This window comes from Microcebus murinus, chromosome 13 (assembly GCF_040939455.1).
Source record: "Microcebus murinus isolate Inina chromosome 13, M.murinus_Inina_mat1.0, whole genome shotgun sequence".
Taxonomy (NCBI): domain Eukaryota; kingdom Metazoa; phylum Chordata; class Mammalia; order Primates; family Cheirogaleidae; genus Microcebus; species Microcebus murinus.
The window spans coordinates 81,664,675-81,685,075 of record NC_134116.1 but is presented as its reverse complement, the minus strand read 5'-3'; the positions used below and the strand labels follow the sequence as shown (position 1 = coordinate 81,685,075).

Sequence of the window (20,401 nt, the reverse complement as noted above, 5' to 3'; positions counted from 1 at the left end):
TAGAAAGAATAATTTAAAGGATAAAATAGCTTCTATAGTTAAATTCTATGTATAATATTTTTTTAAAGGCCTAGAAAGGTCAGTAAGCATTGAGCATTGCTAGGCGCTGACACCCTAGATATTGAGATATATGTCAGAGACATTACAATAAGTACAGGAAGACAGACATGTAAACAGTAATATTAATAACCACTTCTTGGCCTTTTGGCTAAGATTAAATGTAGACAAACAAACAATAAAATGCATGATTTCTATGAAAATATGTACAGAATTTAGTGGAAGTGCAAAGGAAGGGAATGATCATTTCTTCCTGGGAGAACATGGGACTTGGAAAGAGATTTTATTTTTTCTTATCCGTGAAAAATGAGTAGCAAGTGAAAAAGAGAACAAAAGGAAAGTAGACATCAATGTATGGGCAGCGAAATAACGTGCTGCATTCAGGAAGCTGTATATATAATTCCATTCCATATGTACCTGAGGATACATAGACTAAACATAGTCCTGCAGATTTTGTGCGCTGTCTAATGGTGTTTGAACTTTATTTTCTTGGTTCATACTGTCCAGTATGGTAGCCCTTGACTACATGTGGCTGTTTAAATTTAAGCACAAATAATTAAAACCAAATAAAATTAAAATTCAATTCCTCAATGGCCTAGCCTAGCTACATTTCAAGTGCTCAGTAGCTACATGTGGCTAGTGGCTACCTGTCTCAGTCCATTTGTGACAGACAGGCTGTGACAAAATATATGAGAGTGGGTAACTTACAAAGAAGAGAAATTTATTTCCTTACAGCTCTGGAGGCTGGGAAGCCCCACATTAAGGTGCTGACAAGTTTGGTGTCTAGTGAAGGCCCTGATTTCTGCTTCAAAGTGGCACCTTGAATACTGTATCCTCACGTAGCAAACGTATCCTCTCATGGTGGAAGAGCAGACTAGTAAAAGCAGGTCTAAGCTAGTTCCCTTTGGCCCTTTTATAAGGCACTGATACGTTTGTGGGGCATGACTTAATCACTTCCCCAAAGGCCCCACCTCTTAATATCTCCACAGTGGAGATTAAGTTTCAACATGAATTTTAGAGCAGACATTTAAAACTATATTAGAAACAGCACATTCCCATTATCACTGAAAGTTCTGTTGTACAGTATAGCCCTGGGCAGTAGAAAGCCTCTAAAAGGTTTTAAGCATGAAAGTAAAAATAATTAGGTTACATTTTAAAAAGATAACTCTGGTGGCCATTTAGGGGATTATTTGGGGGAGAGCGTGACAGTGGAGGCCGAAGGATTAATTAGGCTGTTGTATCAATAGACTCAGCCAACGATGAGAACCCAAACTTAACAGGATAGGAACTGAGGATAGATACAACAAATGCTAAATAACATTAATAAAACTTAGTAAAGTTTGAATGTGAAACTTCAGATTAGGAAAAGGAAAGCGTCCTCAATGATTTATAGGTCTGACTTTGGTGACTAAGTTGACAGATTGTGGTCAATTATTCATCAAGATTAGGAATATGGAAGAAAAGTAAGTTGGGAGGAGGAAGATAGTGGATATGTTGAGTTCCTATTGTTTACCAGCTATCTAGGGAGAAATGGGTCAAGCACAGTTGCATATATGTGCTGAAACTTAAGAAATCTTGGACTTGATTCTGAGTTTACAAGTAGTACAGAATATGGATGTAGTAGGAAACTCCAAAAAGGAAATGAGTTCACTTGTGTTTGTCTCCAAGGTAAATGGTCCCCCAAGAAGCATCACATTCATTACCTTGGGGAGCAAATCAGTCTGGCCCACAGTTTTTCAGTCTCAGAAACATATGTGGACATATCTACTCTAAGCCAGGTAAACTCATAAAAGCCAAGTTCACAAAACTGATGTATAGTCAAGATGCCAGTTTGTTAATGGACAAATATAACAGGAACTAAAATATTTATGATGGCATCCTTTTTTCCAATACCCACAATTGTCCCAAGTTGCTTTGTTTCTAGTCTTCTTTGGAATAAAGAGAATAAGATTAATCCAATAGTTTAACAGCATTCGGCTAAGATAGCTAACTGCATTCCTCTCCACCTGAGGGAAGAATCTTGCCAGACAAACTGGAATACCAGTCCTTCAGCCCAAATCATCTTCCCCCAGTGCTTAGGTGAGCTCTGCCACATGTTTGCCTCTGTTGCATCACTTTTTGTGCTTCTATGGATAATCAACAACTTTTGCTGTCAATTTGTTCTTTTAGATATTTTCATAACTTGAATATTGTTACTATCCAATATTTGTAAGACTAAAAACTATTCTGTCTCTTTAAGAGTCTACTGATCTTCTGTTGATTTTAAATTTAACTTTGGGAGCAGTTTTTTAAAAATTTTTCCTAGTTCTTAGGGAAAGTGTTACTGTAACCTGCCTGTACTGATTACATGATGGTAGGTGGTAATTAAACCATGGGTTTGCCCAGTTAGAGCAGGTGTTGAAATAGGTCAAGGACAGTATCCTGAAAGATATCAAAATTTAAAGCACGAAAAGGGTAATCTGAAAAAAACAAAAACAAAACTGAGAAGGAGCAGGCAGAGGTTGAAGGAGAACAGAAAAAAGTGGTGTTCTATAAGTCAGAAGAAGGTGGTTAACTAGTAAACATCTTAATAAGGTTTAGTGGGAATTGTTATGAAAAGAGATGTTTCGATTGCAAGGTTGTGTCCATGTGTCTCTCAGGTGTTTGGACCTTATTCAACATATATTAATTTTACTTATATTAAATGTCTGCTCTCTGTTGAAAGAGGCAGAAAAACATGTATCATTGCTAAATCCAGTTGACTTTGTTGGTTCTTATTTCTAAAATGGCTTCTTAATGATCTGTGAAGGAACTAAATCTATCATGAAGCTAAATCTCATAAAATACAAACTTTATGAGACTCAATATCATTTCATTGTCAAATTTCTATGTTTGTAGATTTGACAGCCAAAACTGTCTGGATATATGGAGAAGATAGAAAAATATGGAGTAGAATGGATAAATAATTAGTTGTGGGTTTATGGCTGTTGAATAATCATACCTAGAGAATTCAGATTAATGGTAATTATTAGCCTCAGCAGAAGTTTATAGTGATTTGCTCCAGGTTGTACCATACACCTCTGTGTTTGTAGCCATATATCTCTGTTTTTAAACAGATGTTATCCTCAAGAAAATGAGATTGGACAGAATGTTCAAAATAAATACAATAATAAAAAGGAGCTCTCTTGTCATGATACATACTCATCACTAGAAAAGAGAAAGGTTGACATGTCTATCTTAACCAGTGAAACACCACTACCTCCTTTGCAACCAGAAGCCAGTGATGTGCATTTAGAAGCAAAAAACTTCCAGTCACAGAAAGAGGTTGCAATGATGTCACCTAAAACCATTGCTGTGCTACCTCAGATGGGATCCAGCCCTGATGTGATAATTGAAGAAATTATTGAAGAAAACCTGGAAAGTAAGTGAAATGTAAAAGCAGGGGAGAAAAAAATCTTTTATCTGTAATTAGAAAGAATTTGTACCTTTTTGTTCTGTGCATTTAACAGAAACGTATTGCTGTTACAATCTTATTCTTTGTTATGAGTTAAAACCTGTTGATTCCATGCCCCTACTTCTCACATTTTCCAGAATTAGGATAATTTTTGTTTTCAATGCAATAATATAGCCACCCTCTGAATTGTACATTTAATATCTGGTTTAATTAGGGTATTTGACCTTTTTTAGTGTTCACATATAAACCTTTTATAAAAGATAATAAATGAGAGAAATGTGATTTATGGAAGCAGTTTTATTTATCTTAGTTAAGAGCAGCTTTTCTTTATCATTGTGCCACCATACTCCAGCCTGGGTAACAGTGAGACCCTGTCTCAAAAAAAACAGCTTCTCTTAAATCTTTGTCCTGTGATTTAATCTATTACAAGATAAACTATCATGAATGTGTCATCTGTTTTATAACATTTGGATATATCACAATTGTTTGATCGGATTTCCAGTGTTGGCATTCTCCCCATCATGGTAGGAGTGAGATACTACTATATTTAGTTTTATACTAATAGTCGTCTTTAGGACCATTTTCAAGATCTGCTTTTATTCCCTCCCTTCCATTGTCTATTTTACTGGTCGACTCTCCAGAATGACATTTTGATAAAAGGACAAACTCTTTTCTTTCCTTCCCATTGTATTATCACTGATGTAGCAGTGATTTAAGATACCTGTCATGACATGACTTACAGAAGGGATCTTGCCATTCAAGTATTTTGCCTATTCAAGCACAGCTTTTTAAACAGTAGCATGTCATTGTCAGCTTTAACATAATTAGTACAGTTGTCTTCATTTCTTATTTTGATAAAGCATACTTCACAGATTATCTTGTGGAGACACCTAGATATCCAAAAAAGCCTCCTCAGAAAAACTTAACTGTTCCTTTTGGATCAAAAGCAGGTACTTTAACAACTGTCTGAGCTTGATGTAGTGGTGTTTGCTGTATGTATAGTAATTTCATATGGTGTGAGACAGTAAGTAAAATGAATTTTACTGATAACCAAAACTTATTCCTTTCTCTTGTTAGAAGTTTTGACTCATTTTGACAAAAATATTTCTGAAATTTACAATATTTCTCTCAACTGTCACCCCAGTTATACATACTTATCTTTTTATCCCTTCCTCAATATGGGTATCATTCTTTGTAGTCTATATTGGATAATTAAAATCCATTTTTTTGATTTCTGTAATATGTCTACATTTGACTATTCAATTCCACTCCTAGTCTTTGTTTTCTGTTTGTTTGTTTTTTTTTTTTTTTTTTTTTTTTGAGACAGAGTCTCGCTTGTTGCCCAGGCTAGAGTGAGTGCCGTGGCATCAGCCTAGCTCACAGCAACCTCAAACTCCTGGGCTCAAGCAATCCTGCTGCCTCAGCCTCCCGAGTAGCTGGGACTACAGGCACGTGCCACCATGCCCGGCTAATTTTATATATATATATCAGTTGGCCAATTAATTTCTTTCTATTTTTATAGTAGAGACAGGGTCTTGCTCAGGCTGGTTTTGAACTCCTGACCTTGAGCAATCCACTCGCCTCGGCCTCCCAGAGTGCTAGGATTACAAGCGTGAGCCACCACGCCCGCCCTAGTCTTTGTTTTTTAAACAATTTACCAGATAAAACACTTAACTTTGTTCAGAAATTAAATATATTAAAATAGTCTGTGAAACTTCCCCCATTCCCATGCTATTCAGTCCCTCCCTTCCATATTTTCTTTATGAATTTACAAATAAATACACACAAATTATTTTTCTAACCGTCTTTGTGTGTGTGTGTTTTAACACAAAACATAGTATGCCATACACATTGTTCTGTGTTCTGTTTTTTGCATTCTTCCCATAATATTGTGCTTTGGAGATCTTGGAAATCTTTTCTTTGTTTTTTTTTTTGTTTGTTTGTTTGTTTAAAAGACAGGGTCTTGCTCTGTTGCCCACACTGGAGCACAGTAGCAAGATCGTAATTCACTATAGCCTCAAACTCCTGGGCTCAAGTGATTCTCCTGCCTCAGCCTTCTGAGTAGCTGGGACCACAGGCATGCTCTACCATACCATACTAGTTTTTAATATTTTTTGTAGAGATAGGGTCTTGCTATGTTTCCCAGGCTGGTCTTGAACTCCTGGCCTCAAGTGATCCTCCCACCTCAGCCTCCCAAAGTGTTGGGATTATAGGCGTGAGCCACCTCACTCAGCCAAGACCTTTTTCTATTAATATCAGTAGAAGCATTTGGCTTAATTACTCCTAATTAAGAAATACATGTATAGAAATTTCTAATATATATCACTGTCTTTACTCATTCCACCAAAGCACACACACATTCCTCTAAATGCTGCTGAGTACTTTGGCTTTTCCTAGACATTTTTTCACACCTCTCTAACCTGATTTCTAAGACCTGGGATTCAGAGGGCTGTAAGCTATAGGTATTGTATATGGTGGAGTATAGATTGAACTGGCTTTTGTAAGCTATCCTAGAAACCTAATCATTATCAATGGGATTCTGAGTTCCAAATATATCCATAAATAAGCTAATTTTTATAATACTGTGGAGTTACAGCATGTACACTGACTTTAGAATCTGTCGCATGAACTGTGATTCCACTTATATTTTACAAGTAATATAAAGTATTTGCAGTTCAGATTGCTAAATAATTCATGATTTAAAGTGATCCATTTGTTTTATCAGTCATTTAGGATTTGGACTCTTTCATTGACCTAGATTCAGTATTCTAGTGTTCACAGTGCCATAAGACACTTATTCTTTTAGAGGCTATTATAGTTTTTCAGCTTTTGTGAATTCTTTTCTAACCTGTGCTTTATTAATGAGGTTTAATTGATTCTTATGCAGGTTCTCCAGAGCTGGTTTTTGTAAGCCATGTAATACATCCTTGCCACTTCTACATTCGCAAATACTCACAAATAAAAGATGCAACAGTATTGGAAAAGAAGGTGAATGAATTTTGCAATAAGAGTTCCCATCTTGATCCTTCAGACATTTTGGAGCTAGGTAATGAAATACTACTCCAAGTTAAAATCAGGTTTATTTAAATATTATAATACTTGGCCAACCCACATAGACTTGTACAGGTATCTGTTACAAGTTAATAGCATAAAAGTTTTAGAATTATGTAACATAAGTTAGATTATTTAGGGAAGTTAGTTAAGGATTAAAATAGTTTTAGAGTGAGATACACAGAAACTCCACATGGAGAGGGGTGAGCTGCTTTTTAAACTATAAAACTTGTCAGGCTCAGTGGCTCACACCTGTAATCCCAGCACTTTGGGAGGCCAAAGCAGGAAGATTGCTTGAGCCCAGGAGTTTGACATCAGCTGGGCAACATAGCAATATCCTGTCTCAAAAAAAATTTTAGTTATCCATGAGTGGTGGTGCACACCTGTAAGCCCCAACTACTCAGGAGGCTGAATAGGGAGGATTGCTTGAGCCCAGGAGTTGGAGGCTGCAGTGAGCTATGATCGTGTCACTGCACTCCATCCTGGGCAGCAGAGCAAGACCCAGTCTCTAAAAACTAAACCATAAAACTCACAACAGGTTATATAGCCTACCCCCCCACCCCCATCTCCAGGGAAAACTGTGCCTCTAAGATGGTTCTTCCAGTGTAACTCCAGTGTCATCTTCTGTGTGGATATTGGGGCTAGAACTGAGCATTTTAGATTCAGAAGGCCTGTGGCACCCATTCATAGTGCCCGAAGGAGGGATAGTTGTAAATGTAATAAATCTGTTTTAATTCTGAGGGTGGGTGAATTTGTCATGCTTTAGGCTTTTGTTACAACTATTTTTCTTATAACACTGTTGACTGAATTTGATTATACTCTAATATAATGAAGCTATGATACGAATTTTTAATAGAGCATTTTTTCATGCTGTTAATAGCAATTGATGCCTATGTATAATTAATACCAAAACTATTTTCTGTCTAGTCTTAAATGATAAAAGTGTAATTAGCTCTCAGCCTATCTATATAGCTTTTCAAAATATCAGAAGACTAGTATCATCATATACATTTGACTGAATAATTCTAAAACTTAAATACTAATGTTATTTTTAAGAGGAGGGAGGTATACTATTAAACTTAATTTTTATGGTTGCAAATAGTTCTCTAAAATGTAATACATGCCCAAAGGAACTCAGCTTGTATTCAGAAAATGTTTTAAGATCACTTCTCAAAGTAAATTCTAAAAAAAAAAAAAAAAAAAAAAAAAAAAAAAAGAAAATGTTTTAAGAAAGCCAAAAAGATATCCTTTGCTTTAAGTTGTTAATGATAATTATGTAAATATAGTTGATTTAAATATTCATTTATATTTTGAGAATTAGTGATAAAGGAAGAAAGGTGAATTGGTGCTGTAGGAAAGGAGGGCATCCTCGTTCCCTTTTCCTACCTCTGTACTTCATTATAAAGAATAACAAATGACTTCAATAGACTTTCATTTATTGAAAGAAAGAATGGTTTCGTAGAATATACACAGCAGGTCCTCAAATAATTCATTTCATTATAATGTTGAGAAAAAATTGATTCCTAGCCAGGCCCTCTGTTTTGAGTTTGCACATTCTCCCCACGTCTTTGGGGTTTTCTTGGAGTCTTCCAGCTTCCTCTCCCATCTCAAGAATGTGCACACTAGTTAATCGGCTTGTCTGCATTGTTCCAGTCTGAAAGAGAATGTATGTGTGAGAGTACACTCTGCAAATGGAATGGTGTCCTGACCAGAGTTGGTTCCCGCCTTGTGCCCTGAGCTGCCTGAGTAGGCTCCTGCCACCCTCGACCCTTAACTGGAAAAAGCAAGTTGGAAAACGATGTATACAAATTATTGTAAAATAAAAATTAATAAACTATACGATCATCATACATATGCATGACAATAAATGATGCACTCAGTGAGCCCACCATATTTGTGATTGTTTTTGACTGTATGGTGGTAGGAGGGGCTCCTTTAAGTTTCTGCGTTGCAAACTTTAATTCCTTGATTTAAGCCACTACCACTGTGACTGCTGTCACTCACTGATTTCGTCAAAAATTGAGTAAATAGGCCGGGCATGGTGGCTCACGCCTGTAATCCTAGCACTCTGGGAGGCTGAGGCGTGTGGATCACTCAAGCTCAGAAGTTCAAAACCAGTTTGAGCAAGAGAGACCCTATCTCTACTAAAAAATAGAAAGAAATTAATTGGCCAATTAAAAAATATATAGAGAAAAAATTAGCCAGGCATGGTGGTGCATACCTGTAGTCCCAGCTACTCGGGAGCCTGAGACAGAAGGATTGCTTGAGCCCAGGAGTTTGAGGTTGCTGTGAGCTAGGCTGACGCCACAGCACTCTAGCCTGGGCAACACAGTGTGACTCTGTCTCAAAAAAATAAATAAATATTTTATCAGTCTTTTTTAAATGTACGTACAGCTAACATTCATTTCAGTGTTAGGGTCTTTATGTGGAATTTTGGTGATGTTTTTGTGGCCAGAAATATTCCATAAGAACCTAACTCTTGTTTATATCAGTTAGCCTACGGTAAGATTGGTTTTGTTATACATTGTTTAACTTAAAGTCACAGTTTCCAAAAACCTATCAACAACATTAAATGAGGACTTACTGTATTTTAAAATGAAGAGAATGTTGCTTGTATAGTATATCAAAATAAAAGGTTCACTGACAGTCCGAAGCCCAAACAAATGTTTTGGTAGAACTTAAAGAAAATTAAAAAGCTGCCCTAATGTGCCTTTCAACTGTCCCACTTTTATCAGTGTATGTAGAGGGGCTTATACAGTATCTCCCTGTATATAATCAGTGACCAAGGCTTACCAAATTTATCTCCAGTGTGTACTTTAGATGGGTTCTAGGATGACCTGGGTTCTCTTGCTACCTCTTCTAAGCAGCCATGTGGCTTGGGCTAGGTTTTCTGTCTCAGTTTCCTCACCTGTACTGTGGAAGCACTACCTCTATGGGGTTGTGGTAGGGATTAAGTGAATTCAAACAAAATACTGAGGACATTGCTGAGCTCATGGTGAACGTTCACATTCAGGCCTCTTAATCTTTTTTCCTGGTTATTAATTTTTAATCCATCTGGTCCCTCAGTAGGGTCTTGCTCTATTAAGTCCTTAGCTCATCTTCCCCTTCTCTGAACACCACTGGGTATTAATTTTGACATTTCATATGCTGCTTGTCATTGTTTCTTTTCTCTTACTCTCCTTTATCAAGAGAAGGTAATTATTTCTTCCTTTATTACAAACTTCAGCGTGTATATAAGTGTATGTGTGTACATGTGTGAGGATAGATAGTCTTCATTGTGGTAAGTACAGTGCATTATAGTAATTTATTTGCCTGTCTCTTTCTTGAACTTTTTGATGGCAAGATAGTCTCGTCTTTGTTAATGTAGTTCATGAAACATAGGTCATCATGCTGACCCACAACTGCTGACTTAGTACTTTGTGTTTTTTATCTCACCATTTAGCTTGTATAATGGCAACTGGCATAATATACTACATTATATTCTTCTCATAGTACTTTACACAATAGTATATGATCAGTAAATAAATGAATTAAGACTTTTTAGTGGTAGAACTAATGTGTTTGTAAATTAGAACTTCTTAGGTGTCTTTCTCATTAAACATGATTTGTCTCCCTCATTATTTAGGTACAGAAATATTTGTCAACAGTATTGAAAATGGAATGTGGTGTCGAGGAACTATCACTGAATTGATTCCAATAGAAAGTAAAAATATTAGAAAACCTTGTAGTCCAACCAAATTCTCAGTCCGTGAAGTTGCACTGATACAAATATTCATGGTAGACTTTGGAAATTCAGAAGCCCTAATTGTCACAGGGTATGATATTTTATAATATGTGTTTCTGGCTCACTTAGAAACATTTGTGGGGGGAATAAAGGAAATCAGAAAGGGATATAGAGGAGTAATTTTTCATTCTTCACTTCAAAGGCATACACTTTATTAGTAGATCATTAAATACGAAATGTCCAATTTTGAATCAAGTCTATTATATCTCAAGAAGCAGTACAATCAAAGTATGGTGCCTAAACTATTGACACAGTTTTGCCATCTTAATGGTAGCTTGTTTATGCCAGCAACAAAGAAGCCTGGAGAGCAAGTGGAAATGAAATTGCAAAAGGTGTTTTCCATAGCTTGTTGCAAATTGGATATTTTTCCTTGCTAGAAGTGGTCCAAAGCCTGGAAGAAGTGGTAATCAGTTGGTGCAAGGTCTGGTGAATATGGTAGATGACTAGTTTGAGCAGCGTTGTTTGTGTGACATGTGGCCGAGTGTTGTCTTGCAAGAGGATTGTACTGTCTCTGTTGACCAATCTCGGCTGCTTAATCTCAAGCATCCTCATTGTTTCATCCAGTTAATTGCTATAATTGATTGACCAGGTTTCATGAAACTATAGTGGATAATACCAGCACTGGACTACCAAGCAGACACCATTAGCTTTTTTTGATGAATATTTGGTTTTGGACTGTATTTCGGCACTCCATCTTTATCCAACCATTGTGCTGAATGCTTGCAGTTGTCAGAAAGAGTCCATTTTTCATCACACATAGCAATACAGTATAGAAATGACGATTGTTCTTATTACACTTGTTTAATTCACATGGAATCCATCTATCCAAATTCTTTACCTTGTTTCAAATGGTCCAGTAATGTTAGAATAGTAACATCAGACCTTGCTGGTAGTTCACACATAGGTTGAGATGGATTCACTTCCATTATAGCTTTCAGCTCATCCACATCTGTCTCAGGTCACCCACATGGCTCATTTTTCAAGATTAAAATCACCAGAACGGAGCTTCTCAAACCATTGACATACTGTGTTCCTTAGCCACATCCTTTCCAGACACTTTGTTAATATTTTGAGCTGTCTGCACTGCATTGGTTCTGCGATGGAACTAATATTAGAAAATAACATGAATTTTTGACTTATCCATGGTTTCACAAAAATTGCTCTAAAAAAATTTGAAAGATAATCACAAGCTAAAACATGTATTTAAAAGACTGAGGATGCACCTTCACAATAAGAACAGTGTCTAAGTGGAATATCAGCGATATCAACTGTCAAACTTAGTACTTAAGGAAATTGGACATTTCATACTTAATAACTTAATGTTTTGCTCTAGTCATCTTAATAAATAAAATATATTAGTTATCAATATTAATAGATAGGGAGCTTGGAAAAGGAACTTTTTGATGTATTCCAAACTTAAATACTCATGTCTTTAAAACAAGGAATAATGCACAAAACTAATTTTTTTAAATAAAATGTTAGAGTTAGCTGCAGATGATTGAGCTAAATTTTTAATCAGACTTCTGTAGTTAATGCTTGTCATACTGTCTAAATCTCAGCATTTAAAAATGTTTTCTCAGTCTTTTAGGAAAATAAATCAAAATGTTTCTGTAGTAAGGACCAATATTAATGGTAGTGTGATCACTTTATTGTCATAGTTTTATAAATGGATTTATGTTGGGTGGGGAAGGTCATTATATTCTTTAAGTTTAAATTGAATATGTATATGAAAGTTCAAATAAAAGTAGCTGAGATTTAATTCTATGTATGAAAACAGTGTCTGTGCTTATAGAAGCTAAATTACATCTGTATAGTATGAACTTTATAACTTTCTAGAAGATACAACTTAAAGTATCCTTAGAAATGCATACATTTTATGGGGAAAAGGAAGTTCAAGTATGAAGCGTTACTTAAATATTATTTGAATTCCTCTTAGAGTTGGTGATACTCACATGAGACCAGAACACACTGCTGAGCAACATGTTGTACTCAATGATTTATGTCTGGTTCTAAGGAAGTCTGACCCACACATTAAAGGGCTACTGAAAGACATTCAGCCATTAGCACAGCCATGTTCTTTGAAAGACATTGTTCCACAGAATTCAGTAAGTGAGACTTAAATTATTTCTTCTTTAGAGGCTTAATATTACAATTTTAGCTATGTTTGTCAATTAGATCACAGAGTGTAAGGTCAAGGAACCATTTATTTATCTTGGCAAATACACTTTGCATAATAAGCTATCAGTGCCATTAAAAAGGGAAATGAACTTTAACTTCCACAATTGAAAACATTCTTAACGGGAAATTGAGTTGAACAAGCATATATGAATATAACGATTGATGAAATATCCAAGTTAAACTAGTGATTTTGGAGTCTACTACATAAAGAGAAATAAGTTTAAAATATGACACAGTGTGTTTTTCTATACATTCCTTCTCTGTTTCCTTGTACTTCATTCGTTAGTCTGTTTATGGCTGATATTGCATTCTGCTTTGTATTTATGAGTATCTGTTCCCCAGCAAGATTGAAATCTCCTAGGAGGCAGGGATTGTGTATAACAAGATATCTTAAGCAGGTCTATTATTATAAGATCTGCGAAAGCAGGAGTCTGTCTTTGCTTATTGTTATTTTCCCAGCATTTAGCAATTATCACCTGCCACATAGTAGGCATTCAAGAAATACTTGAAATAATGAATAAATGAATAAAAAAAGGAAACATAAAAATATTAGTACTGGTGTTTTCCTCAAGATGGTGACATTGTTTTGTTCTTAACTTTCTCTTTTATACTTTTTTGTACTTTCTATACTGAATAGATATATGTTTATAATCATATGTCTGTGATCATATGGTTTATGTTTATAATCATAAAAACTTTAGAAAGCTATTTTACTTTTTGTTTTTAAGGAATTTGTGGTTTTGATCCTAGAAATTTACTCTAGGTATAATACTTAAATGTTCAAAGATCAACTTAAAAGTTTTTTTTCCAATAGGTGAATATTTTTTCTTATTTAAATAGCACATACCTCATACTTTGCTAGTAATGGAAGCTAGGTTAACTGATGATTATAAATATTTTGATTTTATTACTTTCAAAACAATCTTTTGAATTTTCATTAAGTAGAAAACTCATGTGTAATAAATATTTTCTTGCATTTTAAGGTCTTTATAATCTTCATATTAATATTCAAAAGTGACACTAAATTCTAAAGTAAAATCTTGAGTTAGCCCAGGTGACAGAGACCCCATCTCAAAAATAAAAAAAAATAATAAAAGCTTGAGAATATATTTATGTTATAAAGACTTCCGTTGGGTTTGTGGTCCTGGCTATTTCTTAATGTCTGTTTAGTGCCTTGACTCAAAGTTGCAGACTTGCTTGGTACAAAGCTAAATCCAGAACATTGTAACATTAGAACTAATTATACTTACTAGTTACTGTGGAATTTTACCTTTATAGAATGAAGGCTGGAAAGAGGAAGCTAAAGTGGAATTTTTAAAAATGGTAAATAACAAGGCTGTTTTAATGAAAGTTTTTGGAGAAGAGGATGGTGTGCTTATTGTAGATCTGCAGAAACCACCAACAAATAAAATAAGCAGTGATATGCCTGTGTCTCTTAGAGATGCATTAGTTTTTATGGAACTAGCAAGGTAAGTAACTTATTAAAATGCAAATATTCTTTGAGATTATAGCTAAACAAAAATACCAGATTTTGCCTTTAAAAACCATGGCTGTAGACTAAACCTCAACATACCCTAACAAGTTAAAACACGGCTGTCAGGGTTTTCTAAGTACAATTGTCTGTGAAAACTGCATTCAGATAATTTGGTTTAAGAAAATTGAGAAATTTCAAAGAGTGGCCAAAGTTCTAAATAAAGAAAAAAAAAAAAAAAAAAGAAAATTGAGAAATTAAAGTAGCTCAAAATAGAAAGTATAAGTAGATTCTAAACAGTTTTTGTACTCTTGATAACTTTACAAGGAGCACTACTACTAGGGTTTCAAGAATTATAGTTTAACTGTTCCTAGCTTAAATTTTCTAACCTTTGGAATGAGTTCCTGATCACTACTCTATATTTAATGTATGAATCCAAAATAGAGAGTTAAAGTTTCTTTCTCCCTCATTTCTGATGTACTAAGTAACCATAGAGGTAGTGGAAGATCCTAACTTTCTGTCCTGGGTGATTAGATGACCCTGGAAGAGACCTAAGTAGATTCCATTCTAGAAAAATAAAATTAGAGTCTTGCAACTGGAAAGAGCCACAGACACCCCTTAGCTGGCCTCACCGAGCACTACCACAGATCACGGCTATTAATGTAACCACAAGTTAGAGTAGAAGCAGCTTTGAATGTAAGTGTGACATGCGGGCCCAGCTCTAAAATGTCCTAACACAAATTTGAAGGTTAATTATTGAGTTTTGAGACTGGGCATCTTATTTAACCTGGTTCAACAATTGGAGACAATACCAAGAAATGTTACAAGAAGAGAGAAATTGGAAAAGGAATATTTTTGATAAATAAGTCAGTATATGTACAAGTCCTTTCTTCAAATCAAGTCACTGAGAGAAGAGAGACTTTAAGAAAATGGCTCTTTCTTATGCTTTTCATTATGCTTTTAATTAGATTTAGGTCACAGTCTGAAAAAAATACAACTTTACACTACCATCCACCTATTTTGCCTAAAGAAATGACAGATGTTTCCGTTATGGTTTGTCATATAAATAGTCCCACTGATTTCTATCTTCAGTTGGTAAGTATATAATGTTTTTTGAAATTAAGTATCTTTAAAAATTTAAATTAGAAATGTATAAGAGGAATGAGTGCCAACTGTGAATTTTAGTTTGTGCAAATAAACCACTGTCAACCTTCTATAAATTTTTTTTTTTTTTTTTTTTTTTTTTTGAGACAGAGTCTCACTTTGTTGCCCAGGTTAGAGTGAGTGCCGTGGCATCAGCCTGGCTCACAGCAACCTCAATCTCCCGGGGCTCAGCGATCCTACTGCCTCAGCCTCCCGAGTAGCTGAGACTACAGGCATGCGCCACCATGCCCGGCTAATTTTTTGTATATATATTTTTAGTTGGTCAATTAATTTATTTCTATTTTTGGTAGAGACGGGGTCTCGCTCAGGCTGGTTTCAAACTCCTGGCCTTGAGCAATCCGCCCGCCTCGGCCTCCCAAAGTGCTAGGATTACAGGCGTGAGCCACCACGCCCGGCCTAACCTTCTATAAATTTAAATTTGTTAGTAGCTGCAAACTGTAAATAAGAAGTTCACATGATTCATAAATTGAGAGAATGATACAGGATACCTAATGTATAAATGTTTCTTGCTACCTTTTTTTTTTTTTTTTTTTTTTTTTTGAGGCAGAGTCTCACTTTGTTGCCCAGGCTAGAGTGAGTGCCATGGCGTCAGCCTAGCTCACAGCAACCTCAAACTCCTGGGTTCAAGCAATCCTTCTGCCTCAGCCTCCCGAGTAGCTGGGACTACAGGCATGCGCCACCATGCCTGGCTGATATATATATATTAGTTGGCCAATTAATATCTTTCTATTTATAGTAGAGATGGGGTCTCGCTCTTGCTCAGGCTGGTTTCGAACTCCTGACCTTGAGCAATCCGCCCGCCTCGGCCTCCCAGAGTGCTAGGATTACAGGCGTGAGCCACCGCGCCTGGCTCTTGCTACCTTTTAAAATCTAGAAACTAGGAAAGCACGTAGAGCTAACAAATCAAAATATAATGACAAACCTTTTCTGACCATGTGCATTTGAGAATTTACTGATTATTCCCAGGTAGTTTTCTGAGTTTGAATGCCAAAATAGATACAAATTGAAGGCATTCCATATTAAACTTTTGATATGTGACTGATGTGTTTGTTTAGATAGCTAGTAATGATAATAGGTCATCCTTATTGACCTTGCAGTCCTTTATATAAATTAACTCATCATAAGGACCATAAGGTTTTAAGTGATTTGATCATTAGTCTTCACAATGATCCTGTGCGAAAAATACTGTTATCTCCATTTGGGTTCGGAGACTCTCACTAACAGCAGGGTTGAAGCATCTTGCCTAAGGTCACGCAGCTGTGAAAGGGTAGAGCCAGGATTGAATTGCGTCATGTAGCTCCAGAGTCTGTCGTCTCAAGCACCACGACACGCTGTACTGGCTCCCCAGAGGGGTTGTGGAGGCTGCTTATCTGGCACTAAGTTAGGACTTGAGTTTCTCTTTTGCAGTGTCTTTTTTTATTGTGGTAAAATATGCATAATGTAAATTTACAGTTTCAACAAATTTTAAGTATACAGTTCAATGCCATTAAGTACATTAACAGTGTTGTGGAGCCATCACCACTATCCATTTCTAGAGCTTTTTCTTCATTCCAAACAGAAGCTCTGTACAATAACATTAGATAATAACACCCCATTTCCTCTCCCCCAGCCCCTGACAACTTCCATTTTGCTTTTTGTCTCTTTGAATCTGCCTGTTTTAGGTACCGCATAAGTGGAGTAATACACAATGTTTCCTTTTGTTTCTGGCTTATTTCATTTAAGCTTAATGTTTTCAAGGTTCATCTATATTGTAGGATATATCAGAGTTTTGTTCCTTTTTATGACTGAATAATATTCCATGTATGAATGTACCACATTTTTGTTAATTCGTCTGTTGATGGGCACTTGGATTGTTTCTACCTTTTGGCCATTATGAATAATGCTGCTATGAACATTATTATAAAAGTATGCATTTGTATCCCTGCTTTCAGTTCCCTTGGTGTGTACCTACGGGTAGAACTGCTGGATTATATAGCAATTCTATGTTTAACTTTTTGGGGGAACTGTCTAACTATTTTCCACAGCAGCTACCCAATTTTAGATTCCTACCAGCAATGCACAGGGGTCAATCCAGCCAACATTTAGGTATAACTTTCATCTTTTGGAAAGCTCAGCAGATACACCCCAGTCAATGAAGGAATAAGCTAAATGACAACATGAGGGTGTAACCACATACATCCGTAAGGTATGAGGCATTCTGCAGAAAAATAGCTGCCTCTCTGCAACGAGACATGGTCATTAAAAGTAGAGGATTGTGCTAGATTATGAAAGAGTTATGGAGATAACAACCAAAGCAGTGTGTGATCTTGGACTGGATATTGGTTTGGATCAGTTAGGGAAAACCAAATGTGGTCTAGAAGTACTAGTGGGAACACTCACTGAAATAGAAAAAGTGAGAGATGATAGAAAAATGCAGGTTATTATATTGTATGTGTGGTATGGTCTAGTTCTGGTAAAAACAGGTGTACAAGGGAGTGCATATATGTTTATAGAAAGATTTAGAAGAATATACACAGTTACTGTCTGTCAGAATGTGATCTTATGTTCATATATACTAATTTTCTATATGGCAATATATTTGTAAAAGAAATTACATTACAAAATTGATTTAGGTCAAACTCAAGTTTTAATGTTTTATAATTTTATGAATAATGCCTGTAATTCACTCAACATTTAAATTTTAAGTTTCTGTGAGCCTACAGTGCTTTGTCATTCTGTTTCTTAGATAGAGGGCCTGGATTTTTTATTACTATTAAAGACAATCGAGGAATTCTATAAAAGTGAAGATGGGGAAAATCTGGAAATCCTCTGTCCAGTTCAAGATCAAGCCTGTGTAGCTAAATTTGAAGATGGAGTTTGGTACCGAGCAAAAGTCACTGGTAGGAAAGTACATGCTATTTCCACAGGGAAATGTTAATACTTCAAAACTAATATTGTTTGAATTGGTACAGATTAAATCTTGAAAGTGATGTTATTTGATTTTATCATTTGCTACATTGTCTGTCTTTAGAAAGCTGGTGATAATGTTTGGAGGTGAATCTCTGGCTCCTGAGATTGTGTTTGACTTGACTAAAACTTAACCATTGGGAATCTGGCTGGAAAACTAGTAGATTGTATGAAGCAGTCAAAGTTAATTATTCAAGAATTGGTGACCTCTAGCTTCATATTGACTGTTTATGACTGTCCCATGCTATTTTGTTTGCCACGGTACAAATTGGAGTCTTTTGTGTCCTCTCAACTCCCCTTCTGACTTACTATATTCTTCATTCCTCAGAATTACTTACCCAGCTACTAGTTTTCCCAGTATCTTTTTTCTACATCCTCCCTGAGTCAAGTAATTGAATTCAACTTATGAAATAATGGGAAAAATAAAAAGTGAGATTGGAGACAGAAGGTTTATGAAAATGGAGATACTAGCTAGCAATGAAATAGGAAAGTTTGTGATTATTTTTCCAGCTTTGGCTAAGAGAGAACAGTTATACACTAAGCTTTTGTGGTTTCAGGAATTAGATTGACCATAGGCAGTTTCACCAATTCTGCTGTGTTCCTTTTACATGCTTTGTAGTTTGTAGGTATGTACTTTTTTATTAAAAGGGTAAAGTTAAATTTTTAAAGTTTAAACTATTTAATATGTTTTTCCATTAAGGTAACCTAAGATCTTTATAAGTTACTCGTAATATATAACCAATTCTGTATCTTATGTCAAATTATTCTTTCAACCTAAGTTTTTCTGTCCCTCATTTATCATAATTGATTTTAATTCTGTTAGTGATTAGTGACTTGACTATCTAAAGAATTTTTAGATGTGGTTCTTATCAGTGTCTTACTCTGGTCTGCTATAACCAAATACTACAGACTGGGTAATTTATAAACTATAGAAATTTGTTTCTCACAGTTTTGGGGGCTGGGAAGACCAAGATCAAGGCACCAGTATATTGAGGGCTTAGTCTCTCTGTTTCCAAGATGGTGCCCTGATGCTGCATCCTCCAGAGGGGACACTGTGTCTCCACATGGTGAAAGGGCAAAAAAGGGGGCAAAATCCCTTTATCAATGCTCTTTAAAAGAGCAGCTAATCCCATTTATGAGGGAAGAACTCTTATAACTCAATCATCTCCTAAATACTGTTGCATTTGGGGATTAAGTTCCAACATGAATTTTGAAGGGGACAAAAACATTCAAACCATAGCAATGAATATTGCTAGTATTGCTATTTAAAAATCACTTTTAATACCACTTTATGTTTGGGTAAATATCTTTGGAGCAAATAAAGTCGTTTTTCATGACACTAGGGGCTTTGCAACTGCTTTTCAGATTAAGATTATTATCTCTAAAACATCCATTTGGTACACAATAAGACCTCTGTAATCTTTTAGTAGTTACATTTCGGAAAGATGCAGTTTCTATGGTGACTTTTGGGGTGCTAATAGAGATACATGTGTGACTCAGTTGGCCTGTCTTCCTGTGCCTTCCATGGCCCTGTTGAACTCCACCTTGAAAATGATACTTGGTTTAGTAAATAGTAGCTTTTTTTGTTTTATGTCTGCCTCATTTAAAAGTTAAATAGTGCTAAAAGACTTTTCACACTCCATTCCTCTCCTTGAAGGCAATTCCTTTTTGTTCTTTCAGCTGTTTCTTTTGACACTTATTTGTGTTTTTTCTTCTAATAATATCTAATACTTCAGTTAATGCTTCAATCTTTAAATATCTATTTACTGCTTATTCTGTCAGCAGTTTTAGATGTCTATAGCTTTTCTGTCCCTTGCCCTCCCTACTATAGTTGTATCACAATTTTTAGTTAAATTCATACTCTGTGTAAGTAAAGCCACATAATATGCTTTAATTGTATTTTGAGTTCATAATTTTGTCTATTTTCACTTTAATTTTAATTTGTGGCTTTTTTAAATAGTTCAAAACAATTTTCCACATGATTAGACTTCTCAGATAATTTTGGTTTGATTTTCTTTTTTTAACCATGAAAACATCCTCCTGTCTTGTCCAACTGGACTTCTTACCCTCTAGGATTACTACACATTTATTCTGGGAATTGATTTCACTTGGACAAAGAATACTTTACTGTTCCCCAGTATTGGATCCCTTGTTTTCTGGACCCCATGTTTACTTTTTCAGTTTGTTCTCTTTTTTGTGGAGTCATCTTCCAGTAGTTTCCTCAGAGAGAATAAATGGGAGGGAAATTTAAACCTTCCATGTCTTCTGACTCTGCTCTTATATGTAATTGACAGTTTGGGTAAAACAATAACATTCT

General features: G+C 35.6%; 1 protein-coding gene across 2 annotated transcripts in view; it reads left to right on the top strand.

The window, feature by feature from the left end:
• RNF17 (ring finger protein 17) overlaps positions 1 to 20,401 on the top strand; it is a 101,602-nt gene that overhangs the window by 25,742 nt on the left and 55,459 nt on the right. For both annotated transcript variants that reach the window (XM_076009640.1, XM_076009639.1), the window contains exons 10-16: positions 3,153 to 3,457; positions 6,378 to 6,536; positions 10,167 to 10,356; positions 12,262 to 12,430; positions 13,782 to 13,972; positions 14,943 to 15,069; positions 17,864 to 18,017. In XM_076009640.1, coding sequence (XP_075865755.1) covers positions 3,153 to 3,457; positions 6,378 to 6,536; positions 10,167 to 10,356; positions 12,262 to 12,430; positions 13,782 to 13,972; positions 14,943 to 15,069; positions 17,864 to 18,017 — 1,295 coding nt within the window. The remainder of the gene's footprint in view (positions 1 to 3,152; positions 3,458 to 6,377; positions 6,537 to 10,166; positions 10,357 to 12,261; positions 12,431 to 13,781; positions 13,973 to 14,942; positions 15,070 to 17,863; positions 18,018 to 20,401) is intronic.